The following is a 13,674-nucleotide window of genomic DNA, read 5'->3' on the forward strand; positions in this document are numbered from 1 at the left end:
ACCTCAGTGTGTGTGTGCAGCACATACGGCCCCAGCAGCACCGTAATGCTGATGTGGTGTCACACGCGTGATAACCAGGCACGGTGCACTGAAATGCCAGCCTCTGCCCAGTGGTACCTTACAGCTCGGCCATCACTCAGCCCCTAGGCTCCCCCAGCTAAAATACATAAACTTTACCAGTAATGCCTCACTGCAAGGAGGAAGGCAGTGACTGTGGCACCCTGGGACAATGTGCAGAGACTGCTGCTACTGTGACTGGAACCTGCTGCCAGCTGGAGAAGCAGGTCGGCATGGGCCTGGCCCACATTCCTGTGCTGAGAAACAGAACAGCCACCAGCACCACCCAGCTGCGTCTGCCCATGGTCACAGTGATGCCCAATGTAATGCTGGTCACGCAGGCTTGGGTTGAAAAACACACTTTAATTGGGCTGTTTACATTAAAAATATTCCCCCACCCCAATGTTTTTAAAAAACAATACAAAAATACTTCTAAAAAGATCAACAAATTCTGTTTAAAAGTGCTTCAGTTCGGTCCCTGTGCATGTCATGTCCCGCTGTGCTGCTATGAACAGGCATCGCAAAGCACGTGCTGACCCAGGCAGAAGCACTTCTATGTGCTGTACCCATCACTGTCTGCACCCCTCCAGTAACAGCTTGTCCAAGGAGCTGTGCTCACGAGCAGGTTTAATGCACCTGGAGCATTAAACCCACTCCTGAGGCCAGGTGGATGGGCATTGCTTTCCAAAGCAAGTGATGGGCTGGGATGATTGTCCTGTGGGCTGAATCTGAGCTCTTAAAGGCATGTGTTTGGTGGGGGTTAGATGCTTTCGTTTTTAATTTATGCTGGATAGTTAGCTAGTTGTTAAAACAGGATTTTAGATAGCTGGGAGTAATACAAGAAGCCTGGACTGGGTGAGACAGACACGGCTCGCTGTCAGCCCAAAGCCTGGGAGCTCAGGGTGCTAAGCCAAACATCAGCAACAGCAGCAAATACCCACATCAGGGCCATACTTGACACATAAAAGAGCCATTCAAAGCTCTGCAGCAACACGGAACTATCAAGCCTAAGTGGTTAGCTGTGGGCAGGGATGTGTTAGCTTTAAGGCAGTGATGACTCAAGCTAATTCTCTATAGGCTGCTGGGAATGCTGCCCAGTGCAGAACTGAGCTGCCTCTTTCCTCAAACCCCAACATTTCTTCTTTTTCTTCTGCCAACATACATTTGTTCACCTGGGGAGAAGGAAGTCAAAAGGAGGGTTACTTGAAAAGTTCATGTGGGGTAACAAAGACAAAAGACCCCAAACAAGCAAACAGCTGGGGCCATGTGGGTTTTCCAGCAGTTCCCAGAGATGGGCTGGTCCCTGGGGAATCCTCCCCTCCCCAACAGGCACCCCCTGCTCTCCTGGGGATGGCAGATGTTCATACCTTTCTCTCCTTTCTCTCCTTTTGGTCCCCGGTGCCCATGGCGTCCGGGTGGGCCCATTGGTCCAGGGTCACCTGAGGGAATGAGAAGACCAAGTTTGCCCTTGGGCAGGACTGGCCCACCAACAGGGACAGGCCAGGGTACGGAAGGGCAGCTCCTGCTGAGATCTTGAAGATGCCACCTCCACTGTGGAGGTGTGACCTTCAGCAGCCCTGTGCCAACTATCTCTGTGGACACAGGGCTGCTCCCTGGCTGTTAGGAGGCTTGAGAGGGAAAGGATGGCAAGCCTTACCTTTGGGTCCAGGATAACCTCTCTCCCCTTTTTCACCGGGTGGTCCCTGGATGGCACCATATGCTGGAGAGGGAAATGAAGGAGAGGATGAATGAGTGGGACAAACCACTTGCAAAGGGCTCTGTACTCCCTCAGAGCAGCAGTGAGTCACACTGGAAGGACATTTCTCTAGGTTGGATGGGATTAGACTGACTGAAAGCAAGTTCTGGTTCTGATCCCAGCAAAGTCCCAGGGCATGGTGTGATCCCATTTCACCGGCACTGCTCTGCCACCCTCTCTGGGTGTCCTGGCTGTTACCAGGGCTCGAGCTAGCCCACATTCAGGAAGGGGAATCTCAGCACAAAGTGAGCTGCTGGCTCCTGTTGCTCTAGACATGCCAGCCCAGCCATGGTAAAATCAGCCACAGGGTTTGCAAGCACAGTGGCCTTCAGGATTTGGGACGAGTTTCCTGCAAGTAGTGGGAAAATCTAATGCACCTCCCCAGCAAGGGAGGAATGGGATGGACAGACTACCTGCCTCCAGCTTTGTATCTCAGCAGTATTTCTGCAGCGTGCAAAGGTGAAAAGATCACTGCATCTACAAGAGGTTGGTGAGATCTCACACACATGAGCCAGAAACCAGAACTCAATACGTCACTTACTTCTAAAGAAGTCCATGAGGTCTGCGGTGACGTTGCCATAGGCTGCAAAGACCCGGCTGATGCCAGGAGGACCAGGAGGGCCTGGGGGACCTGCGGGTCCCTGCGCAGTGTAAGACATCAGGTCCTGGAGAATACCTTGGCCTGAGGAATTTAAGATATCATTTGAAAGGAGCTCTGGGAAAACTGAGGCTGGATGCTGAGGCAGGAAGGGTAAGGGAAGTAAACACTGACACAAGCCACAGAGGGTTGGGGTTGTGCGCTGGGACACAGAGGGTCAGGACAAGCAGGCATTCTACTCACTCTGTAGGCTCTCTGACACGCGGAGTGCCAGCTCATTGTAATCCAGGGAACCAGAGAAGGAGTTCCTGTAGGATCTGCTTGAACTCGATCTCCTGCGTGATTCCTCCTCTGCCAACAACCCATCAAAAGACCCATCATTGCCCATGGAGGTCTCATAAGAGCCATCGCTGCCCATTGAGGCACTGTAAGATGACATGCTGCTCATGGAGCTGCCATATGAGCTGCCCGTGCCCAGTGATCCCCCATGGGATCCCTCAGCACCAAGGGATTCTCCATGCATCCGCTCAGAAGTCCGTAACCCTTGGTATGATGAAGACATAGACCCAGCCATCAAGCCACTGTCTCCTTTGGGTCCTGGTGGTCCCCTTGGCCCAGGGGGTCCGGGTGGCCCCGAGATGTAGCTTCGAACTTCATCACCTGCAAAACACGAGAGGGGGGGAACATCAGGGACACTGGGGTGCTGGGGACCCCAGGCTTGGCACAGGTCCTGTGCTACCACCTGAATGAGGACTGGAGAGTGAAATTTTGTCCTGGCAATTATCACAGTGACCCTCATCCAGTGCTATCTCACAGGCAGCAGGCACGGATGTCAGCCTCAATCTCCACAGGTGCCATATCACCCTCCTCCTTCCCATCTCTCCCACAGTTTCAGGTGTCCAATCTTAGCAACGTGCCCACAGCAGAAGGGTGCACTCCTCTCAGGCCAATGTCAGCACCTCTGCCAAAACAGCCATTCTGTGACCAAGGTCCTAAAAGTGAGGGGATCCCCATGTTTTTGGAAGGCTGCCCTGGATGACTTGCCAACTTCAGGGCTCAGATTAATGCTGCTTCACAGCTGGCTCGGCTCCAACCCGTACATCACCCATTGCTCTATAGGCAGGTGTTTGTCAAAGAAGATGCTTTTCACATAGCAAAATTCTGCAGATGACCTTATTAGGGAGTTATTTGGACCTTACAGGCCAATTGTAACTGCCCAGTGCCTGTTTCTTTTGGCTCACAACATGGATTTTGCCTCTTTGAGAGGAGACCAGCCCATCGGGTGCAGTGTAGACCTGGCTGTAGAGATAAGGTGTTTCTGCAGCCCCGTTTTAGGGAAGGCTCCTACAGAACTGCCTTAGCTGTGGTAGAGGCAGCAGCCTACACAAAGCAAAGCATGGCTCGGGTGTGTGCAGGGGGATGGATGGTGTCCCCTTACTCTTCAGGTACTGGATCAGCTCACTCCTGAACTCATCGCTGTTGGTGATGTCAGTATAGGACAGGAGACCGGTTCCTGAGAAGCCTGGAGGTCCTGGAGGGCCAGGAGGGCCAGGTGGGCCCTGGATTCCAGAGACGGAGGAGTATCCCACACCTTGAGAGAGAAGAATTATTTTCCAGCAGTGAGAGGACAAGGGAATCACACATGTCTGGGGATCTGCAAAGTGCAAAGGCTTCAACCCCAACTTCCACCCCTCTCCAGCTGATGTTGTGAAGTGACCCTGTTCTCAGTGGGCAGTCCCAGCCCTGCTGAGCTAAATCTCAGCCTCAGTCCCCCAGCACCTACAAACAGAGTCTGCCTGCCAGCTGTGAGAAGTACAAAAGTGCTTTACTTTGTAGGTAAGCAGAGAAGTCCTCCAGAGAGATGCCTGGTGATCCAGGGATCCCCGGAGGTCCTTGGGGCCCTGCAGGACCAGGGGGCCCAACAAGCCCACTGAATTCAGAGTCTGTAAGAAAGACACAAGAGAAGGAGTCACTCAAACCACCACAACCCTGATGAACCTTCCCTGACAATACAGTCAATGTTAGCCACAGCCAAGTATAAGGTATTTTTTTTTCTCCCCAGCACCTTCTGGTACAGCCTTCCTGGTGCACCTCACTTTCCTGTGCGTAGACATCACAGTCAGGAGATCCCAAAGAAGGCAGAAGTCCCTACTTTTTAAATATACTTTCATAAAGTGGCATAAAAAAAATCCTTTATGCTGCAGAGCTGGGAGAAGGGCTCCTCCAGCCCCATTCCCAAGACAGCACCTCCCAGCTGCTGCTCTCCACAGGAGCATGGTGATCTGTCTGCAGCCCTTCATGGTCTGTACAGGTCCTAGCAGAGCCCAGGAAGGCTGCGGTGTTCCTAAGTGACCATCATAGTCTCACAGACAATTATTTGTCATGATGGGCAAAAGGAGAAACTCTGGTTAAGCCTGTAAAAGAAGATCCTGAGGTATGCATGGACCTCTGACAGGGGAGTAAAGAAGCTGGCTTACTTCTGAGGTATGCTGTCAGGTCACTGTAAGATATACCAGGTGTCCCTGGAGGCCCAGGTGGTCCAGGGAGCCCAATGCTCATCCCAGAACCTGCAAAATCAAACAGATCCAAGAGTAGCACATTATTAGAACAGGCAATTACAGTGTGAACAGACAGGTTGCAGGGCTTGTTCATCAGTAATGCAGGAGGGACTCCTGCAGGGTAGAGTGTTCTCAGCAGCAGATCGTGCTGGGAACCGGGGCTTAAACCTTGTTCTGTGCTTGGAGTTAAAGCTTGCCCCGTTAATCTGAACACGAGGGCACTTGCACACCGGCAGGCATCAGGCCTCTATTCATGACCCACTGGCATGTGCTGCTCAACCTGTGTCACCTATCTGCAGTAGGTCTGATGCAGAACTTTGCATCTTTGTGATGCGCATTAATGAAATGTCCCTGCTGGTAAAGCGCAGCTGTCCTGGGTGGGGTGCTACTGCTAAACAGCAGTTTTCTGCTTCCAGAGCCAAAGAGGAAATCCCCACCATCTTTGGAGCAGCCAATTAGTGAAATCTGGTCTCCAAGGTCAGGTCAAAGAGACTAAGAATGGGCAAGGCTCTGCTTTTAAGGGGAAAAATGCAGCTACTAGGATTAGGCATTTTAGCACTGCTGTTGGGGATTCTTGAGTCCTTTCTATCCAACAGTTCTTACGTGCCACATCACTCCCTTACAAATGGAAAAATGAAGCAGAGGTGCTTCATTTACTTTAAACTTGTAAGATTTTGTTGTCTCAGCTGCCTTGACACAAAGTGGGTATAGACCAACTCTTCCACAGAGGGATACATCCTGGCCACAGAGCCAATGAAAGGCACTTGAAGGGATTGATGGGAATTCTAAAATGAAATTATGTTCCTAAACTCAGTTTTTAGCAAAGCAAGAACTCATTACTAGAGTCTGTGGATAGCATCTTAGCTATAGGGGGTCTTTGTTTTCTTCCAAGTTTCTCACAGTTCCTGTGAGGACGTCTCTGTACATAGGGATTCACACAGTCAACACTGGAAGAGTTTTCACTGACCGCATGAGCTTTCTGCTCAGTTCCCAAAAGAACAGAAGGAAATGCACACTAAAAAAGGCCATTACTTGTCAAGTAGCTGATAAACCGTCTGGTCAGCTCATCATAATCCAGTGACAGAGACACGCCATCTCCCCCTGGTCCAGGAGGTCCTGGTGGGCCCCGAGGTCCCACCAGATACTGACGAATTTCTTCTCCTGGAAATGAAAAATGCATCTTTTAAGGCCATCCAGCTCCTGCAAAGGCACCAGGTCTGAGGATTTCTCAGCCTGTGAGCAGGCCACTCAGCAGCACCTATGGCAGGCCTTGACCCTCTGAAGCAGCTGCTGGTAACTCCAGTTAGACACAGGAGATTGGAAGGGAAGAGGAGGTCTCCTGGGATGCTTTACCCCTAACCCCCATGTTTCCTTTCAAGGTTCACTTACTCTGCAGCATGTCCAGAAGTTCTTGGTACAAAACAGATGTAGTTGATACAGAACTGGCAAATGACTGATAGCGATCTGAAGAGCCTGTGGGAATGAGGATGAGACAGAAGATGAAGAAGGGTCAAGCAAGGACAAAGGAAAGCTGAGTTAATCCAGTTTAGCTGGTGGAATGAGCCTCCCATGCCCTCAACCATGATTCAGTTCTGTCTCACACATACTGGTCATCTCCACAGATGTGTGCTCTGTGCTTTTCTGAACTAAGATTCCAGGCTGCTTCCAAAGCTCTGGAAATTTCACCCACTTTAGGAGGGCCCCAAGTGTACAAGATAGCCCCAGAATACCTGAGATCACATATACCAAATAGAGGCACCTGTCTGGGTCTTAAGGGCATTAGGGGGTCTGACAGCTAATGTTTAATGTGAGACTCTTTAAACAGCAGCACCTGTTAGTTAATCTAACCATTAAAATGAAACAAGGCTCAGAGGCGACCTCAGCTGTGTGAGACTGCAGAAGATGAATAACTGGGTTGGGGTGCTGCTATTTAAAGACTGATGTTTCTCCTCTAGTTCTCACCTCCCAGGTGTTGTACAAGCTCAGCCAAGAGCATGATTCAGTACAGAGCTTACCAACATGGTGCTTACTTGTCATATAGCTCATAACACGGGTAGCCAGCTCCGCATAATCCAAGTTCATCCCATCCGCAGTGGTGATGACTCCAGGTGGGCCCGGAGGGCCTGGAGGGCCTTGGGCACCAGTCAAATATTGCCTTACATTGTCACCTAGATAGGAAGCCCAAGATATATCCACATCAGGAGAGGGAAGACAATGACCACAAGCACAATTACTGGACCCTCTTCTCCTGGCAAAAAAGCAGGCCAACAGAAGGACACTTCTGCAGACACCACAGTGGGCAATGGCACTTCACAGTATTCAACAGAAATAAGACCAGAGCAGTAAGGCTGCTGTTTCTAAAGGGAGGGTGACATGGGGCTCAGGGAGAAAGGCATGCTCCTGCTGAGCCACGGCAAACTCTCATTATACTCACTCTTCAGGTAGTCAGTGATATACTGCTGAATCTCCTGAGATGAACTTCCACCTGGGCCAGGAGGACCGGGTGGCCCGGGAGGTCCAGGGGGTCCTTGTCTGGATCCACCTACAGAAAGCATGGTAAAGAGAAGGCATGCTTGCAGTAGACCAAAGGATGCTAAAGTGTGCTTGCACTGAGCCCTTCCCACAGGTCTGGAAATAGCTTTGGGAATGGACAGTGGAGAGGGTCCCCCTCCATCTCTAAACACAGTCTAGGCATAGGCTATTAGGCAGTATATTGTCTTCAATTCATTCAGCATCTTATAATTCAGCCTGTGCAGCTCTGCAGGGCTGAGTCCAGAGACCTCCCTGGCTTTGTACTTACAGACCTGGCCAGTTCATGCCCCAGAGTGCAATGCTGTGTGGAAATATAGATGGAATTCCATAAAGTGCAGAAGCTCATTAGTTTAACCTCATTGCCCTGCTGCTCCCAGCCTGGGCAGCACCAGCTCAAGAACCCCAACACTCATCTCCATTGCAAGATACAGGTAGGTCCTGTATGACTCCTGTCACCATGTTGTCACGTGACACCTCATGTTCATTAAGGTGTTTTCCTATGCTCCTGAAGTAGTATTCCTATGATGTAGAGAATCATCAGGGGGTTTCTTCATATGGAGGGACACTTAGGTTAATACATATGCACTTTCTGTGAAACTGCACTAATATCCTGCATACACAGATGCTCTTACTGAGAATGAAAGCAGCTTAATTCACATGAACCCACCTGAAGGTAGGTAAAACTGAACAAAGGACCCTTCTAATCAGATTTTCCACTAGAGGGTTCAATGCAGCTTCTCTAATCCCTCGTAGAACATGGTTAGCCAACCCAGAATCCCTTTCTTTCATATGCCATGAGGAAAAACTCAAAGGATTCCCAGTAAGCTGATAACAGAAAACTTGCAGCTCTTAAATTATCTGATAAAAAGCAGATTGTGCAAAAAGAGGTTTTGAACACAAATCCCATCAGCATTAGGTTGGCACCCACAGCTGTAAAACCTGAAGGAGCTTTTTCAAAGTAATTTCAGAGGATGTCAGCATTCCTTGATAGTCTCAGAGCAATGATGGTCTGGCCTCTTACCTCGAGATGCTCCTGGGATGCCAGGAGCGCCTGGGACACCTGCATCACCTGGAAACCAGAGCGAGGGAGACAGACAATTGTAATGGGTGACAATGCACGTTGCATACTTGGTCATGTAAAACAGTTGAGCTATGTGTTGTCAGAGAAGCAACTACCTAGTCTTGTAATGACTATCTTGAATTAGCAGCTTGCTGGGGAAGAGCAGAAGGAAGGGGCCACAGCAGCTTTCCTGAGTGTTCTGTGACCTGCCCATGTGCCTTGTGCTCAGAGCGTTTCTATTGCCATGGTCCTGCTCTGCCTGAAAAGGCAGTGGTGAGCACAGATGAGGTTTCCAAAGGACCAGGTTAGTCCGTGCTTTAGTGTCAACCAGTCTTGGTTGTGTGAGGCTACCAGCAAAGAAAGAAATAAGATTCTTAACTTCACCTTTGGGTCCAGGTGGGCCTGGTGGTCCCTGTATGGTGACTCCCTCACCTGCCAATTGCAGAAGAAGAGTCAGAGATTCACAGGAATAAAACACATGGACAAAATCCTGGCTCCGCTAAAACTAAGCTAGAATCAGTAGAGCAGGATTTTGTCCCCTGATTTCAGTCTAGGGACAACGAATTAAAAGGAGGAAAGGGTACACAGACTAACCATGGGAGGAGAATGCTGAAAGACCAGGCTCACCCGGTTCCCCTGCATGGGACACAGAAATGATGGAGCAGTCACATACATAGGCAAGCTACCCTGCACTCCACTGCTGTCTCCTGGAAGCCTCCTTACCTCTGAATCCTTGTGGACCTCGTTCACCTGTGAACAGAACAAAGGAACAGTGTTAGCATTTGCCTTGTTCTGATCTGCAACATCCCAGCCTACACTGCAGAGTATTATCATGGCCTTCGATGTGCAAGGCAGAAATGAGCAAGGAACTAGGTGCCACGTTTTCCTGACAGCTGAGAGCTGAGCTCCACTTCACGGGGCCTCCTCCTTGCACTGACCTAGCCAAGTTCAACCTGCATTTTGTGTGGACGTTTCCCCTTTGATGGCAAATCTGAAGCTCTAAATGCTCCTGAACCTAAAGGGCTTGCACAGTTGGGATGGGAATACAGCTATTGCCTTGAATACAGTACCGGAGGCCCATGAATTTGTCCGACAAAGACTGACTTGTTTTACATCAGCAGAGAGGAGTCCTATTTAGTGAGCACTGTGCTAGCTTTCTTACAGCCACAGAAAGGCAGGATGCTTTCTGCTTCCAAGACCTCCCTTCCTTCTTTTCAGTCTGAAGTGCTGAGATCCATCTAGTATCTAGCAGCATATACCCACCTTGGTCTCCCTTCGGGCCTGGTGGGCCTGGTGGACCTGGTGGGCCTGTGAAGAATGCTTCTGTAATTAAAACAAAAGGGTTTCTTCATGACATCCAACAGAACACGACATAAATTTCATCTGTCTCCACCTGGTCCTAGCCAAGGATGTACTCTATGGAACCACAGGTCAGGACATTCACAGGACACAGGTGAGGGAATGAGCGGGAAGAACCTACCTGAGGCAGACATGGAAGACCCTGATCTCCCTGGTGGGCCTGGAGGTCCTGGCAATCCTTCTCCTAGGCAAAAGGGAAACAAAGGTTTTAGGAAGGATAAGGATTTGTAATTGAATGCATTTCAGAGCTGCTACATCTCCAGCCACAGCCATAGCTGAAGTATTTCCAAGTGTAGCCTTGTATCATTGTTTTCTCCACAGACATCCATCCATGTTAGTTATTTTTCATTATCTGTTGGCACCACAGCAGACACAAGACAGAGGAACAACTTCCTTTGTGGTACAGAATGCCTATCCCAGCTGGCCTCCACTACTTTGATACAGAAGATTCATTCCATCACACACCTGACCTGCTCCCCTTTGCTACTGAGCAGAGAGCAAGGAATGGGGTTATGTTCCTGTCTCATGTCCTCCTGCACCTCCCCTCTTCTGGCTGTGAATAGGACATCTGTGTTACAGGAAGTGGATATGTTCCTCATTATAAGAACCACTCCATCTGTCTCCAGCTGGAAGTTAACGCTGGACAAGTAAGGCATAAAGATGGAATTGATGGCAGTTACTTCCTCTCGGACTTGAGAACATTGAGTGTCTTCTCAAAAGGTATGGTTTTTATGAATTACTAGCCTGGCTAGCAAACCTCTGACAAAACAAATCTCCTCTCTTGGGCAGCATCTTGCTGCTGACAAACTATACTGCAGTGAAATTGTTTTAGGAGGAACCCACTATGGGAAATTCTGCTTCCAGTAAAGTCAGCCCAGGTCCAAGATTGCATCTGGGATACCACAAGGCACAGGATAGAGGTACACCTCCCACTTTCCAGGTTTGTTTCAGAGAAAGAAGCTCTTACCTGGGGGGCCACGAGGTCCAGGGGCTCCCTGCACAGATTCACCTGAAGACAAAAGAAACAGGGCTTACCTAGCAAGCTCTATGGCCCAGAAATGTGCCGTGTGCATTAGCATCCCCCTGCTACGTACTGAGCTCTGCTATGTTACGTACCCGGTGGTCCAGGGGGACCTGGTGGTCCTGCTCGCCCTTGTAAATCTGACAGCACTGTGCAAATAAAACACACACAAAAAAGAGAAAATTGTTGCTATGGAGCTAGTGCTGCTATAGAAACTCTGTCATTACATTGCTGTTAGAAGCCTTTACAGTCAAAGGTGGACTAAGGCAGGACCTGGGTGACCTAAGCCAAAGTTAATGCAGAGCGGGGAGAGGAGATACGTGTCTGATTGCCACCATGTAGGTTAGGACATGGAGCAAAATACAGCCCTAAGCAGGCTGGCAGCATACTGGAAACAGAGAGGAGATCTCTCTGGAGAATGATTGCTGAGGGAAGGAGCAAAGGACTCAAAGGCTAGAGAAGGAGGGAAAGAATTTTCCAGGAGAGGAAAGATTCCTTCAAAGAGGGGCAAGTTTGCTAGGAGAACACTATGCAGTCATTATTTTAACAAGCAGCTGCACTGTGTTATCTTGATTTGAGATGTATCCTCACCTCCAAGTTGAGGCACAAACTCAAAGTTCAGTAATGCTGAGATCCAAGACTCCTGAATGGGGGATGGGACAGTACTAAAGCATGATCTGGATATATATGACCCCATTCAGATGGTGATCAGGGAAAGACCATTTCTGATTTTATGCCCTCCTCTACCTTGCCTTTCCTGCACACTTGCAGAGGTCCAAGACCCTAAGAATTCTGATTGTAAGTGCACAACACATCTGGTATTGCACAGAGCAAGCAGACATGTTTCTTGGGATGCTGTTAAACCACTCTGTTCTGCTCCACTTATTTTCCATTTTAAAATAGCATTTGCTCCTCTGTGAATTCATCCTCTAACTCATAGAGAGATTTCAACGGCTGCTGCTCAAATTAGTGTGCCTTTTCAAACTGGTTCTCCTCTTACGGATGGCTCTGTGATCATAGGGAACTGCCCTGTGTGGCTAAAAGGTCAGGCTGAAATCTCATAGCTCTGTGACCATCTCTGCTGCTGGGGGCTGTTCAACAGTCACCATTCCTTAGATTTCTTCTCTGTGACATATGACATGGGCCTGATGCCATCTACTTCCTTTTGAAAGCACTTTGGGATGCACAGATGAGAAGGATGAGAAGGAGGGCAGAAGAGGTAGCTGGTATGGTTATCCCACTGCCAAACATACACACACATACTTGCCCTATGTCACGTTGAGGGGAAAGAAGTAGAGGCATCTCTGTTAGCTGTGAGAAGGCCTTGAGGCCTCTGGCACTTCTCCAAGCGAAGGAGTGGAAAGGTGGCCCACTTACTTTGAGATGCTAATGATGAGACTTCTGTTCTGATAGTTTCTATCACAGCTTCACCTGGGGATCCCTTCTCGCCCCGTGGACCTTTTTCAGGGAACAAAAGAAGAGAAAGTGAATCATGTAACTGAGAGAGGGTGACATTTTGTACCCACTCCTTACCTCCTTGTCAACGGGTTCAGACTTTGCCTATGTGAACAGGGAGAGTGAACTCAGTCCCTGGCTCTGAGGGACACTGTATTCAAATGTGGAAATTACTGCACAATTTGCCCTAACAGGATCATAGGAAACCAGCTAAGAAAGGTTCTTAGCAGTCAGCTCTGCTCAGGCCTTTCCAAACAGACATCTGTCCAGTTAGCAGCGGTTTCACAGGGACATTATTCTCAATTTCCCTCTAAGTTATTCTCCCACCTTTCAAAATGGCACAAGGTATCAGCTGGACTATATCCCATACCACAGAAAGGCAGCCACACTTGAGAAGTGTCTTAGAAATACCAGCCTCCAGAAAATATAAGAGACAAAAAGACATTTGCAGCATCCACATCACACCGGCTCTTCCCATCCCCCTTCTTCTCTTGGGAAAGAAAAAAAGAATAGAAATTCTTTGCAAGATTCATTAAGCCAAATAATGCAGCAAAATGAACTGAAAGGAAGAAATCTGCAGACAAAAGGGAGAGAGGTTGTGCCAAGGGCTGAGAGAATTAGAAACAAAGGAAAAGTAATGATTTCCATTCTCTTTAAGAAGCAGAATCAAAGCTGATGGTGAATGGTACCTTGCTGTCCAGGGAGACCAGCTGGTCCAACAGGACCTGGTTTCAAAGGAAAAAAAAGAGACTGCATTAGATTTGCCTGGCTGTACTTTACAATAGCAATAGGTCTTTTATAAGAACTGAGACTATAAAATAATCTATTTATTTGCCTGCACAAGTCAATCAAACTGCTATATGGTATTGACTTCATTGATGTCCCATGTATTACCCGAATCTCTGGAAAAGAGGCTTATTTTCCATCATGTGGTAATTAAAGTGCTTGGTGCCCCTTAGACTGAGGAAATAACCAGAGTGTCACTGACCACAGCAGGAATGAGATGATAGGCCTAATCCTCCTCCTGCGCCCTGCTTCAAGCTGAGGCTAGCTGTACCAAACCAGCTCCAAGAAGCTGGAAGTGGCACAGAAATCCCACTAGAACCAGGGCTCAGGACGTATGCTGCCTGACACCAGCATGCTGGAGGGCAGTGTCTGACCTGGAATAGAAGAGTCCCAGGACCAAGCTCATGTTTATGTTTGTCTGTGTGTCTGTGTTTGTATGAAAGGTTTGCATACACTAAATGTGGGATTTCTGCTGTCTTGAATTCAAAGCTA

The 13,674-nt window shown here is 48.8% G+C and overlaps 1 protein-coding gene across 1 annotated transcript in view; it reads right to left on the reverse strand.

Moving 5' to 3' along the window:
* Nucleotides 1-582: 582 nt before the first annotated feature.
* Nucleotides 583-13,674, reverse strand: part of COL17A1 (collagen type XVII alpha 1 chain) — a 41,303-nt gene continuing 28,211 nt past the window's right edge. The window contains 23 exon segments of the mRNA XM_057421080.1: nucleotides 583-1,229; nucleotides 1,425-1,454; nucleotides 1,456-1,496; nucleotides 1,715-1,777; nucleotides 2,355-2,495; nucleotides 2,655-3,071; nucleotides 3,850-4,002; nucleotides 4,241-4,354; nucleotides 4,889-4,978; nucleotides 6,002-6,130; nucleotides 6,359-6,442; nucleotides 7,000-7,137; nucleotides 7,404-7,511; nucleotides 8,523-8,570; nucleotides 8,946-8,993; nucleotides 9,156-9,197; nucleotides 9,285-9,311; nucleotides 9,825-9,884; nucleotides 10,042-10,104; nucleotides 10,888-10,929; nucleotides 11,037-11,090; nucleotides 12,319-12,399; nucleotides 13,086-13,121. Of these exon segments, the coding sequence (XP_057277063.1) occupies nucleotides 1,116-1,229; nucleotides 1,425-1,454; nucleotides 1,456-1,496; nucleotides 1,715-1,777; nucleotides 2,355-2,495; nucleotides 2,655-3,071; nucleotides 3,850-4,002; nucleotides 4,241-4,354; nucleotides 4,889-4,978; nucleotides 6,002-6,130; nucleotides 6,359-6,442; nucleotides 7,000-7,137; nucleotides 7,404-7,511; nucleotides 8,523-8,570; nucleotides 8,946-8,993; nucleotides 9,156-9,197; nucleotides 9,285-9,311; nucleotides 9,825-9,884; nucleotides 10,042-10,104; nucleotides 10,888-10,929; nucleotides 11,037-11,090; nucleotides 12,319-12,399; nucleotides 13,086-13,121 (2,123 nt within the window). The 3' untranslated portion in view covers nucleotides 583-1,115.

Source organism: Pezoporus wallicus, unplaced genomic scaffold (genome assembly GCF_028554395.1).
Source record: "Pezoporus wallicus isolate ANWC-B61680 ecotype Strahan unplaced genomic scaffold, APGP_CSIRO_Pwel_v1 contig_3365, whole genome shotgun sequence".
Taxonomy (NCBI): domain Eukaryota; kingdom Metazoa; phylum Chordata; class Aves; order Psittaciformes; family Psittacidae; genus Pezoporus; species Pezoporus wallicus.